Source organism: Gymnoscopelus microlampas (genome assembly GCF_963454915.1).
Source record: "Gymnoscopelus microlampas genome assembly, chromosome: 19".
Classification (NCBI taxonomy): domain Eukaryota; kingdom Metazoa; phylum Chordata; class Actinopteri; order Myctophiformes; family Myctophidae; genus Gymnoscopelus; species Gymnoscopelus microlampas.
Genome location: NC_139956.1, coordinates 25,991,229 through 26,005,342, shown reverse-complemented (window position 1 = coordinate 26,005,342; position 14,114 = coordinate 25,991,229). Strand labels below are relative to the sequence as shown.

Here is a 14,114-nt window from a genome sequence, read left to right as displayed (position 1 = left end):
ATTGTAGCAATTGGTATCGCCTTTGATGGAGGCCACATGAAAATAATGTCAATTAAATACAACTGGATGCGACTATGATCTTTTCTGTGCATGACACTTGGTTGCAACCAAGTACAAATCAGGCTTTACCACAAGCTCACAGTTTTAACGTATACACAGGCTTTTGTGAGCAAACTGTCTGGGGTGCAAAAGCCCAAGTAGACGCAAAAATGACCCCAAACATGTTTGAAAGTGAAATATCCCTTTAACCCATCTTGTTACTTTGTACTACTTTCAGAATGGGTGAGGTTTTCACTGAGACGCTATATAATTAATAATTTATATATATATGTTTAATATTTTCCTGTATGATGACATGCATAGTTATTCATCTACAAACTCTATACATACTTATTCATCTACAAACTCTATACGGTGCATAGTGTATTTTTAGAACATGTATGTATTGATCTCATCATGCTATCGTGACAAACTGAGCAATCAGCTGACTTAACTGAAGGTGTAAATAGTGTATACTGTCTTGATTTGACTGTCGACTAATCTCCTTCCAAGTGTACACCCATCAATCGTCACACCTGTCGCCTTTTGTTTGGAAGACTCCACTCAGCATTCACACTACGCACCCTGAAGAAGACACTGTTTGCTGAAACATAAGTTTAAAAAAAATAATTGTTTTTTTAATAGAATGGGATGAAGTGACATCAGACGATGACTGCGCTTGCAAAATCATGGAGGAAGATGAGTCCAAGTATGTGTGTGTGTGCTGTTGTGAATACAACTACCAGTTTTATCTTGACTACACTGCAGTGATTCTCAAACTTTTTCATTTCAAGGACCCCTAAGATTACTATGCATTAGGCCAGTGGTTCTCAACCTTTTCAGACCCCCGAAAATGATCTTATTTGAACTGGGGACCCCCCCCCCCCACCCTGACAAGCACTCGGAATTGTAGGAGTTGAGGCATTACATTTTGTTTGACTCGGTTCCACAGATAAATATTGTGAAATGTGAGCAGCTTGTAGATCAGTTATTTTCTCAGTTTTTGCCTCTTTCTTAATTATTATTATTTGACAATTTTGGCAACTTTTGAGGTATTAAAATATATTAAAAGTCCTTAAATTGTCACTTCACTGTCTTCTGTTGAGAACCACCTCTTGAGAGTGTACAAATCGAACCAAAATGGATATACAAGGGTACATTTCGTTCCATTTGTACACACTCAGAGTTAACAATCATTTAGCTGGAGGACCTCCTGGCACCCCCTCAAGGACCCCTGGGTGATCCCAGACACCACTGAGAACCACTGATATACTGTACTGAAATAGATGATCAGAATCAGATAAATGGTTTATCTACCGACGTTTCAGCCGTTTGCGTTTCATTGTCATCATTATTATCAATCGTCCATAGTCCTGTTATTTCTCAATATGTGTTTGTTTAGTTATTTCTGCCTCCATTTACGTTGCTTTGGAAATGGAAGCCTGCAAGCAAATAAATCAACATTTCTTGATTTTGCTGTAGCTGTGTTAAAGGAGTAGTTCACCCAAAAAATGACTTCTGTCAAACACACCCCATGAAGCATTGAATTCATGGATTCTTTTTTGTTTTTGTCGCATTCCTGTCGCATTCCTAAGCCAATAATTTGATTACCGGCAGAAAGATGCTAATGTTTCCGGTAGGTCACTCAAAGGAGACTTTGAGTCTCCTACCGGAGAGACCACTAGTCATGAAATTATTGGCTTAGGAATGCGACAAAAACAAAAAAACTCCATGAATTCAATGCTTCATGGGGTGTGTAATTGATAGAAAATAAGTATTTTTTGGGGTGAACTACTCCTTTAAGCTTTTACTGGTTTAGCTGTTGCTGTGAAGTAGCTGTGTAATAAGCAGGATCGTGTACAGTGAGGCCCCCTACTGTCGGGGTTTATTTTCCAATAATGACCACCTGCATTAGTAACCATTATCCTTCTCAGGTCTTTCCAAGAGCTGGCAGAGAAGGTTCACCGTGGCCTGCAGGTTTTCAACAAGGTGTTCACCGAGCACGCCGAGGTCCTGTGGCACTACATCATCACGCTCCACGCCATCGCGGACGACATCAGCACCTTCCACAAAAGGGCCAAGGTTGCCAGCATCACCGGCGGCACGACCACGGCCGTGGGCGGCGTCACGGCCATCGCCGGCCTCGCTCTGGCTCCCCTCACCATGGGCGTCTCGCTCATTGTGACTGCCATCGGGGTAGGCGTGGCCACGGCTGGCGGTATCGCCTCGGCCTCTGCGACCATCTCGGACAACGTTAACAACATGCACGACCGCAAAAAGGTTTGAATTTAAATCAAGTTTGGGGATTTTTTTTTAATCATTAAAACACCTAACAGCTGCAAAATCATTAGATCATTTTCCCAGTTTATTGATATCCTCTTGATTGGTATGAGATGTGATATGATATGATTATGATATCCTCTTTTCAGGAGATGGGGCATCGCATCGTGCACTTTTCAGCTCTTAAACATAGCTCTACTGTATCTCTGCTTCTTTCCTTCCCTTCCTACAGGTGGAGACGGTACTGCAAGACTATGAGAATCACCTTCTGGACCTTGTGAAGATCCTGCACTTTGTCAACGAGGGCCTCTACCGGCTACGGGGCCACTCCTTCCTGAGGGCCGGCAATCAGCATTACTCCGAGGACTGGGAGGTGCGCAGGTCTGTGCAGATGACCAGCCTGGTCGACGGGCCTGTGAGGCGGGCGTCAGAGATCACAGACGACGCCCTGGCCTCGGTCATGGGACTTTTCAAGGGCATGGACCGGTTCTTCCTCAAGGATTCGCGTGAGCTAAAGAAAGGCTGTAAGAAAGAGGTGGTGGGTCAGATAAAAGATGTTGCTAACATACTCAACAATGGATTGGTGGAGCTCAACGCCATCCGGGAGGAACTGCAGGATGCCAATGGCAACTATTGAGATGCTGTCCTCCCATCGTTCAACATGGCCAAGGTGTTTCTTCTTTAAATTTTTCTTGATACCATTGCAAGGCAATTTAAACACTATGTAAATCAACTCGACACATAAAGTGTCATGTAAACTTTGATTCAAGTAAGGAATGGGTTTTTATTTCCAGAACAATTATTTGTTTTGTACAAACATGTTGATGCTATGCAGAGTATTCTGTATATTACTGGACACTATAGGTTGATGATAAATATCAAACTGTCCTCCCATCATTCACCATGGCCACAGTTTTAAATGTCGGTCACTGTCCCCCTCTACTGGTTAAATCGGGAACTGTTCTTTTTGTGTTTGTTTTGCTGTTGAAAGGGTAGTTATTATTAGAACTGTTGATTGGGATCAGCTTTTAAACCACTTACATCATTTTGATATGGGTGAACAATAGACATGACCAAAACATGATATGTAATTTTTACTAATGTAATTCGACGCAGTAACATTTTTGTGTGTGTGCATGTGTGCTGAAGAGACTTTGGATATAGCAACTGTGGTGTGCTTTCTCATTTGTCATATATTCCTTATTGCACTGAGGGAAGAGGTAGTAGAATTGTAAAATAGATGTAGCTTCCAGCTTGGAAGCATTTATTTTTTTAAACCATAAACGTTGCTGTTATTGGGGGGAAAGCTTTTTATTTTTTTCTTGATACCATTGCTATACAATTTAAATGACACTATGTAAATCAACTCGACACATACAGTGCCATGTAAACTTTGATTCAAGTAAGGAAAAGGGTCGTTTTATTTCCAGAAGAATTATTTGTTTTGTACAAACATGTTGATGCTATGCAGAGTATGCTGTATATAACGCGTATTGCACATGTTAAGCCTTTTGCACAATTCACTGTTTTCTGTTGCATGTCAATTACAAACATTCTGGTAACTTTCGATGTACTGAATGTGTTTCTGTTTGTCAACATTGAAAAATAATAAATAAATACATATCATTCTGAATCCATTTGGTGAATTCTGGTCATGTTTGGATGGGAATGATGGACCCTGGTATTTATTTATCTTTTATACATTGTAACGTGACATGTCACTTAACAAGTCAACATACAGTAACTTATCACTACTTCATCCGTAGCAAAACTGTACGTATGCATTAAGTTTGATCTGCATAAACTAGCGAAAGTGAATACAGGTGATGAATGAGAAACGACTTCAACGGTGAAAAAAGAGTGAGGAAGAGCTTTGTGCTCGAAACGTCACAGCTTTTTTTTTGTCATCTGTCGCATTGGAGCCCTCAGTGTGCGAGCGTTTGTTTAGTTATTTATTCTCAAGCAACTTCAACAGTAGCCTCGGAAACCCAGCCATTTTTTTTGTTACTTCAACAGTGACACAAACGCAAAACAATAACACAACCATAAATGGCCTACCTGTATGTTAGCCAGAGAAGAGAGAGACTGGTTTGAACGTGTGGGTAATGTTGAAACAGTGTTTCAACACACAGACAAGACACAACAAGCGAATACAATTTCCTGCTGCTTTGCTGCCTGTGGGCACTGGGCAGGAAACTGACTGGACATAAACAGATACGCTTTATCTACATACGTAGCCTTGGGTCAAGACGGTATACAAGGAGTAGCCTATACAGATAGCAGAGAAAGAGATGCATGAGGGACTTTTCAGCTTTGAGCTGAATTTGTGTATGATTAACCTCGCGTCACCAGGTTTTCCACCAGTGTATGTATGATAGACCCCACAAAACAAGAATCAAGAAGAAGAATCACTTTATTTGTCAATTTCCCCATGTAGGCCTACTTACATACATAAATAATATGAAATTCCGTTCCCCCTCAGCCACTTGCAGTGCAACATAAAACATCAAGCCTATCTGAGATTAAAAAAAGACCAAAACTAAAACACAAATAGTAATAGGCCTACTATGAGTGAAGATAAATCAAAACATTTACTCTGACAAGCCTGTGTGTGTGTGTGTGTGTGTGTGTGTGTGTGTGTGTGTGTGTGTGTGTGTGTGTGTGTGTGTGTGTGTGTGTGTGTGTGAGATGGTATGTGAAGGTCATTACATCATAGGGTCTCCTAACCACGCCCAGATACAGGTGTAACAGGCAGAAAGTATAGCTACATGTTGGGGGCGGGGCGGCGCTCTCACTGGAGAGACAAACTTTTCTGCAGAGGAAAGACAGGCGCATCAAATGTCAACCTGGAGTCATTGTCGTAGCATTTAGCCGAACAACAGAAACCAGTTCATGAAATCAGAGCACATAAGGAAGAGAGAGCAAACTATATAACTAGTAACCGAACCGCGACGGCCCAGTTTGTTGTCTTCTGGTAAAACCTGTTTGACTTTCCTCGCTACTTTCCTTGCAAGTGAAGTGACTGACGGAGACTCGAAGTTCTCCTTGACCGTGTTCTCATTGAAAGTTTATTTTTGTTTCGTTTTTTTAGCCTGTTTTACTCTACACGAGGTAGGTTTCCCATACGAGTCATACATAATATTGTGTTCGCGTGGGGTTCGATTGTATGTAGTAGTTTTTATGTTAAAAATTCCATTAACCAGATCTGTAGGGGGCGCAGTGGAGTAACTAAACACTTTTCCCCACCCGGTGGAATATTTTCTTTTCTGGTCAAAAAGTTTATTTTAGACGTGAGGTGGTGGTCTCCGAGTGTTCCCACTAAGGAAAGTAGGCTTTAAACATCTTAAAACCGTCTTTGTTTTGGTGAGTAGCGAAAGTGCCTTTTCTATTTTCTACTAAAGACGAGAGGCTGCGCTACCGGAGGTGTGCGGGCAACAGCTCCAAAAGTACCATAGCGTTAAGGAGAAGTCCTTCTAAGCGATATGGACCACCATAGCTAATTTGTGTTCGCGTGGGGGCTCGTTTGTATGTGAACTTTGTGAAGCATTCTTTCCTGTGTGCGCGTGTCACAAAAGACCGCAACACGTAGCAGCATGGCTTATGGTTTACACTTCATCGTACGACGGTGTCGCGCCTCAAACCACAGCTGATCTACAAGCTCACGGAGCGTCTCATCGCGCCCGCGGTGTGAGCTTGTAGCTCGGCTATTTTTCGGGCACAGTAGGCACTGGCAGCCAGCTGGGCTGGTGGTGAGCGCTGAGCAGCCAGCCGGTCACAAGGCATTGTGTAAAACAATTGAAAGCATTGTGTTGACTGCTGACTGCTGCTGCATATTGAATATTATTAGTCTGGATTCTAGAATAAAAGTTTTCCGGATATTAGAGTAAAAGGTAAAAGTCTGCCTGTCTCTCTGTCTGTCTCTCTCTGTCTGTCTCTCTGTCTGTCTGTCTGTCTGTCTCTCTCTCCCCCCAGTGTGTGTAGTAAACTGAACATGTTTCGAAGGGATAAAGGCAGAACAGGAGCAACTACCCCATCTGTCCCCCCTCGACCCAGCAGCGAGGTACAGTATTGTGTGTGCGTACACGTACTGTACATACAGGTGCTTTATATTGCAAGAGGGCTACTTGTTATGGGCCCTATGGCAACATGTGTGTGTGCATGTACATACACAGGTTCTTTATTGCAAGAGAGGGCTGCTTGTTATGGGCCCTGTGGCAACATGTTGTGTGTCACTATATTTATTAAACAACATAAACAGTGGGATCCTTGAGGGATGTTGAAAGTCTTGGGACAAATTTCACAAGTTTCAAAGTGTTATTTCATACAAATGTTGGTTCTGGTCGAGCAGCACCGGCAGAGAGCCGATTAGGAGTTGCATAACAAGTTCAACACATGAAGCTGAATTAGCTCTTCATTAAACCTCAGTTTTTAATTCACCATTATGAAATAAAAACGTAAAGCAATATAACACATGATATTGTGGGTTATTGTGAATGGGGCGGCCATAGCTGAATGCCGGGCTGAAAGGACTCCGGAGGTACGATTCCATCTCTCAGCAATGTGTCGAAGCAAGACACTTACTGTAACCCCTAACTGCTCCCCCCCTCCGCGCTCATTTGTGGGCAGCACTCAGCTGGGTGAAGCTGAAAACTGAAGTTCCCCTGTGGAATGTAATGGGTATTAACAAAAAAAAAATCTAGTGTTTTTATGATGATTGATTGACATTGATTTGATATTTATGAAATGCATATATGTATATAATACATACTTTATTTGTAGGATAAAACGATGAAACTCAAGAGCTTACTTTCATCATTTAACTCAACACGCTTTATCGTGTGATCCGTAGATATATATTCTTTCCCATGACACCGGCCAGCATGCCAAGGGGCATGCAGTGTGAAATTCAGGACGCTCCTGGACAAAATGCAACAGCGGTTGTTCAAATTGGCAAGGCATGAGCAAAGGGAGTGCGCTGTGGGCTTCAAGTGTCCCACTTTGGCCAGTGTTGTTCATATTTTTAAACAAATGATGTGGTGGTGGTGTTTTTTTTTGCTGTAACCTATGGGAGATGTCATGGTTATGTTTGTCACCAGGAGCTGGACAACCCCGTTGCGCACAGTCTGAATGAGGGAGAGATGAACGCTGTCTCGCAGGTAGAGATTGAGACACACTCACTCACTCACTCACTCACTCACTCACACTAACCCACTATACCATTAACCCATTAAGACCTGAGGCCGATTCTACAGTTCTCCCTTTCAAGATTTTTCAAAAATAGCAAATGTACAAGTTCGCAGCGCGGCACGAAGTTACACGCTGTGAGCTTGTATATCTGCTATTTTTGAGTAGCCAATGCAAAAATTGAAAATGACACGGATGCTTTCCCGATTTTAATGTTAATTGTTTCTTGCAGGAGAACAACAGTGATGTAAAGAGTGAGCCTGTACCAAAGAACAAGGTGAGAGCATATAATTCATGCAGATTCTTTCTCCCCCCCCCCCCCCCCCCTATTTTCATCTTTTGTGCAAATACATCAAACTTATACTAAACCCACCAGCTCAGTGGCCTTGTGGTTAGAGTGTCCGCCCTGAGATTGGGAGGTCGGGTTTCAAATCCCCCGGCTGGGTCACACCAAAGTCTATTAAAAAGAATGTGACGCAATGCCTTCTTGCTCGGCATCAAGGGCTGTATTGGCGGTAAGTCCCCTACATACTAGCGTCATGTCCAGGGGGTGTACTTGTACATCATGTCTGGGGGAAGTAGTTGTACATAAAGCCACCTCACGCTACAGAAACAAGAGATCGGCTCCTGCCCTATGGGCCACATGGCTTGGGAACCGTTCATTCCCAAGGCTTCCTATTTACTTACTACACTAAACCTTTTATACTGTAGTTAAGAGTCTTCATCTAGGATCTTGTGATAAAGGTTTCTCTTCTGTGACTTACCATTATTCCTCACCATTCTGCAGAGATCATTTTAACTGATCTTATTCCTCACCATTCTGCATAGATACTTTTAACTGATCTTAAAAGTACAGTCTTTTTAATTTACATACAAACCCTGTTCTCAACAATGATACATCATGTCTGTTTTATATTGATTGATATGCATTAGGGGTGTGCTGATATATCGTCCCGCGCTATATCGCGATACGTTTTCGTGACGATATGTATCGTTTTGAAGAAAGAAAAAAAAAAAAATCGTTTTTGTTTTTTTACAATAATAATAATCAGGCATGCAAACAGTTCCGAGGTGAAAAGGGTGACAACATGTTGTTTTTTTTCGGGTCAGGTGTCACACTATTGCCCTATTTGGATTCAAAACGGCTATTTTAGCTGAAAAGCTACAAGTTTGCATGTCTGAATAATGCAAAACAGAAATATTTGTTTGCATTTGCTTCACCCCCCCCCCCCCATATATTTTCATAATAAAAAAGTGCCATATATCGTATCGATATCTTATCGATGTTGTGAGCCCAATATCGTATCATATCGTTTCATGAAATTAGTGTATCGGCACACCCCTAATATGCATGTTTTTTTTATTTTATTTAGAGCACAGGAGTGATGGGGGTCATGCAGAAGGTCAACCCATTCAAATCCTCCTCACAGGTAACTATCATGTCACTATATGATTATTAGTCAGATTATTCAAAGCAAGTACAGTAAGTTATGAAAAAATAACCACGTCAGATTGCTTATAGTCCTCACATAATGTGAATAGAGAATGACACGTCTTGGCTGATCACAATGGTATATTTACTCAAGGTGTTCTGTTATTTATCTGTGCTATGGTTTAAATCACAAAATCCAACATCACCATTGAACCTTCTTGTTGGTTTAGGTTTCTCCCACGGTCAGTAAAGCTTCTTCGTCAGAATCACTGGAAAAGGGAAATGCTTCAGATTCCACACAGGTGAATGGATAAAGATAATGACAAATTTCAATCATTATATTCCAGGAGTTTTCCTTGACTAAAAAAGTAACTTTTATGATCAAAGTTCAGCTTTGGTGTCGGTTTTCATGTGAAGAGTATACTATACATTGTCTCATGACTTGATTTGATTGTTTCTTTTTCACATTGTGTAGAACCCTGGTAGGCTGAAAGGAGTCATGCAGAAAGTCAATCCATTCAAGACAACGTCACAGGTAAAAACACACACTACAGTACATCAAACGACAAACACATTTGTTGTAATTGTGGGGTCTTCTGTAAAATGACACTTTAAAGCAAAGGGACACTTTGGTAGAAGTTTGTGTTGTTATTTGCCATGATGTAACTCAAAATATTGGCGAGATATCGTCAATGGTTGCTCTGTTGATTAGAAATTAATATTCCAAAATAGTCTCCTCATTGACTTACATTGCACAGAGAAACAGCTCTCAAAGTATTTTAGCACACAACTCTTTGTGTGCTCTTTGTGTGCTAAAAAACTCTTTTAGCACACAAACATACATAAGCAAAGCGGGTTTTGCCAATTTATTGTCAAGTTGACATTTTTATGAAAACAGAAAAATAAATGTGTCTAATTTTGTAATGTCGCAGATTGGCAGAATCCACTTTGTTTTCATTCATTTATGGGCTGTACAGTATGTGCACATAAATGATAATAATTATGTCAATGATTTTGGAATAACAATTTCTAATATTTAAACGGAGCAACTATTAGAGATATCTCACCAATATTTAGAGTTATGTCATGGCAATGTAACTACAGTACACAACCCAGACCTCTACCAAAGTGTCATTTAGCTTGAGGCCGATTCTACAAATGCCTTCTAAATCAGTAGTTCTCAAACCTTTTCGTGCCAAGCACCCCCAAAATGATATGTATTTGGCCGCGGACCCCCCATCTGAAAATGTTTTGTGTGAGGGACCCCCAGAAGAGAAGTTTTCTGAAAAACGTATGTTATATATATAGATAGATAGATAGCTAAAATAAAAAATGACACGGATGCCTTCCCAGTTTTAATGGGTTAAATTACCATCACAAACTATATTACTCTACACATTACATTACCATTGATCCCTTTCAGTCATTGAGTCAAAGTGTATTCTCCATCCAGGTCTCTGCTACAGTCAGTAAAGCTCCTTCAACAGAGTCCCTGGAAAAGGGAGGTCGTCCACCATCCACACAGGTGAGTCTTGCAGATGTCATTACAGTCTTGCAGATGTGTTACCATATTCTCTTGAGGGGTTATTACAAGTGTTGACCAATGAATTGTTGGGCCAGTTATCAACTCTGATACCGGTAATTGCTCTTTTCACTATTGACAATACAACAAAAACAAACATCTGGAATGTGGAGTGCTGATATGAGGAACCGGTCTCTGTGAGGTCGGTTGCATAACACTGAATAAAACCATTAATAAGAAATATTGACTTTACTTTACTTATTTGTTAACACACTGTATATTAATGAACAATACATATATCAATGTAATGCAAATACACCGGATTTAGCAAAGATGCTAATTTACATCCGCAGTCCCCACAAAAAAACACAGGGAAAACAGAGCATAATACTTAATATGCAAAAACAGAGGTACGAAACGGATACAGAAGGTGCAAAGTATCTATTTAAGGCTAAGAGTAAAACAAATGTTTACTTGGCTTATATATTATTGCACTAAGAAAATAGCTTTTAGAGGGCAATATATATTTGTATAGTAAAGTGAATTGTGTGTGTGAAGGTCAGTATTACTTTCAAGTAGTACAGGATACGTTGTCAGGATGCGTAAGCTCTAACCATGTCAAATGGCGTAGATCATAGTAGATATGCGTAGATAGTACGACGACTGAATATCCCCGTACCTAAAAGTATCATCCTGCTGTGAGGATCATTTAGAATGTGTCTTTTGAAATCAGTAACTCTCTGTGTGTTTTGTGACTGTATGCGGTGGATTGAGATGGTTAATTTTGTTTCATGACAGAACCCTGGTATGTTCAAAGGAGTCATGCAGAAAGTCAATCCATTCAAATCCACATCACAGGTAACGACCAACTCGACACATTGGGAAGTTTTTGAAAGAATAAAATAGGGCTCAAGAAGTAATTAAGACCGGGGAAAGACGACTCTTATGCCATATCACAATATTAGGAAAATCCCTGACGATAATTACTCTCATATCTCAATATTGATATAATATCTATATATTGCCCAGCACTACCATTGAGCTTCTCTGTTGTTGTCAGGCCTCTTCTGCAGTCAGCACAGCTTCTTCATCAGAGTCACTAGAACAGAGGAACACCCCAGAGTCCAAACAGGTAAGCTGATGATGATGATGATGATGATGATCATCAGTGATGGAAGAAGTACTCATATTGTGTACTTAACTAAAAGTATCAATACCCTATTGTAAAAATAGTCGGTTACAAGTACAAGTTTGTTACTCTTAATTGAGTAAAAGTACAAAAGTATTGGCATTAAAATATACTTAAAAGTACCCAAAGTAAAAGTGCTCATCATTATGCAGAAGGTCCCATTTCACATGTTTTCAAATGCATAAAATGTATTAAAATCCTTTTGAAAATAGCAGATCTACAAACTCACAACGCGTCGCTTTCGGCTATTTTCAAATAGCCAAAGTATATGTAGGGCTGAATTGGTTAATGTATGTTTTGTAATAATAATCAAAATCTACAAAGTAACTAGTAACTAAAGTTTTCAAATGATTGTAGTGAAGTAAAATGATTGAACATTGGAAATACTGTACTTGAGTACAATACTTGACTAAATGTACTTAGTTACTATCCACCACTGATGTTGATGGTGTTGATGCATTACCACCTTTGAGACGGAATCCCTTTGATTAGTTGAAGTAATGGCTGAAATCAGAATTATTAATCACAATTATTGGTAGTGGTGATCTTTGTGCTTATCGGTACCTTATTTTTTACTTTTAAATTATATTATTATTTCCATATTATACCATATGAAATGGTACCACTGAGAATATTGTTCCTCTCCTCTGTGACGCTGGTGGATGGGGAGATGGGTTGAACAGTGTTCTGTTTACATTCAACTTTGTGTAATGATGAGACAAGAGCAAGGTGCAACAACTGACCTACAGTAATAAGGTGTATGAATACATTTCCGACTTTGAAAAATATTTGTCACCTCACAGGAGGCACTATAGGGAGACACTGACAACCAAAAGTGTTTTTAGGAAGTCCTTTATTAGTGCAATTCCCCTTTTTCGTGTGTATGGCTGTGGTTTTTCTTGTCATGCCGTGTGAGCCGAAGACAATGTTCCACCTAGTGTGGACAAAAATTTTGCGGGTGTGTCTCTCAAAAGAACTACAAGCTGTTGAATAACATGTGGATTGGCAACTCTCCCAAAGGAATTTAAATCCTAAGTCTGTCTGCTTTTTAGCATAAAAGCACAAAAGTTTTTTGTGCTTTGTTTGGAGTGCTGGCTTCCTGACTGTGGGAACACAACTGTTAGGGTGCGCTCCCACCACACTTTTATTTTACCTCTGGGGCGGAATCTGCCAATGCTTGTCAATGTAAATGTGTGGATTCACGCAAGAGCGGATCTTTCCGCTTGTCGCGCAGACCTTGCGTTTATCCGCTCTACACGACTTGTCCATTTGAAGCATATAACTGCTGGAGGCAGGAGCTGCTTCTCCCCCTCTGTCCAATCGGGTGAGTTGAAGGCCGACTGTCCCAAGACTCAGGAAGCAACATGGTGCTCAAGGCAGAAGGCGGTGCGGGCTACGGGGACGGTCTTGAAGGTGAGTGACCGGTGCGTCACTGCGTTTTTTTTAGAATCCGCTGGCTGCAAAAAACTGTGGCCGCGCACAACCTGCGTTTAACAGCAGCCAACCGTGTTTTGGTGGGAGCGCGCCCTTACAATGTTTTCTATGTATTTATTTTTTCGCCACTCAGAGTTTTTGTACATGCGTGTATTTATATTATGAGATGCAATAAGGCCTACCTGTGTGTTTTTAGAAGCCCCGTAGGTTGAAGGGAGTCAAACCATTCAAATCCTCTGCACAGGTATAGTAACCAAGCATAAAGGGCAGTACTGGTACCTCACAATAGGAAATCATTCAAATAAGCCTTCCACACAAGGCAAAATAGGAGCAGTGGCTGATCCCCGCCTCACCTACTGTAGTATTACTACCTCCACTGTGCACAATCCCATCACAGATATCACTTATGGAGATTTGTATTAGTACCTTAGTAATGTGCACTTCACTGTAGTCAGGAATGGTGCAACTGTAAATGCAATTATTGTAAAGTACTGTGGACTCAAATATTCCTAAATATTCCTGGACAAATGAAAGGGAGATGAAAGAAGCTTGGAATGGAGCACGGGTGTCTTGGGTAGGTCTGTCGGACCAAACGTTTAAAGCACAAATGAGCTGGTGCTTGTTAAAGCTACAGTGCACGTTGTTGTTGTGGAATATCTTCTTTACACAAAGCCAAATGCATGACCTATAATGCATCTGTCTTGTTGACTTTTCACTCTGGCAGGTGCCAACAGAGGATTCTAGCAATGTTTCTGATCTCCTAGGAACTGAAAAACAGCTTGAGGGCAAGCAGGTAAAAGAAGCTTTGAATGTTTCAATGTAGGCTGATGATATGTTCTTGGTTTACGTATGTATTAGTTATTATTAGATTATTGGTTTACTTATGTATTACTTTATTATTAGATTACTATTTTTATGCATTTGATGTTTTATCTTGTGTCCTTGCTTACTGTAAATCGCTCTGGATTAAGAGCGTCTGCTAAATGCCTAAACTGTATTCTGTAAGAAAGACCATTCAAAATAACGAAAAAGTT

General features: G+C 40.5%; 1 protein-coding gene across 1 annotated transcript in view; it reads left to right on the top strand.

Annotated features, from left to right (window-relative positions):
• The window catches only part of LOC311034440 (uncharacterized protein), a 48,778-nt gene that overhangs the window by 25,474 nt on the left and 9,190 nt on the right, over nt 1-14,114 (top strand). The window contains exons 34-48 of the mRNA XM_084042320.1: nt 685-748; nt 1,974-2,319; nt 2,552-2,951; nt 5,359-5,434; nt 6,292-6,379; nt 7,416-7,475; nt 7,736-7,780; nt 8,877-8,933; nt 9,166-9,237; nt 9,411-9,470; nt 10,389-10,460; nt 11,256-11,315; nt 11,518-11,589; nt 13,277-13,324; nt 13,805-13,873. Of these exons, the coding sequence (XP_083898446.1) occupies nt 685-748; nt 1,974-2,319; nt 2,552-2,951; nt 5,359-5,434; nt 6,292-6,379; nt 7,416-7,475; nt 7,736-7,780; nt 8,877-8,933; nt 9,166-9,237; nt 9,411-9,470; nt 10,389-10,460; nt 11,256-11,315; nt 11,518-11,589; nt 13,277-13,324; nt 13,805-13,873 (1,589 nt within the window). The remainder of the gene's footprint in view (nt 1-684; nt 749-1,973; nt 2,320-2,551; nt 2,952-5,358; nt 5,435-6,291; nt 6,380-7,415; nt 7,476-7,735; nt 7,781-8,876; nt 8,934-9,165; nt 9,238-9,410; nt 9,471-10,388; nt 10,461-11,255; nt 11,316-11,517; nt 11,590-13,276; nt 13,325-13,804; nt 13,874-14,114) is intronic.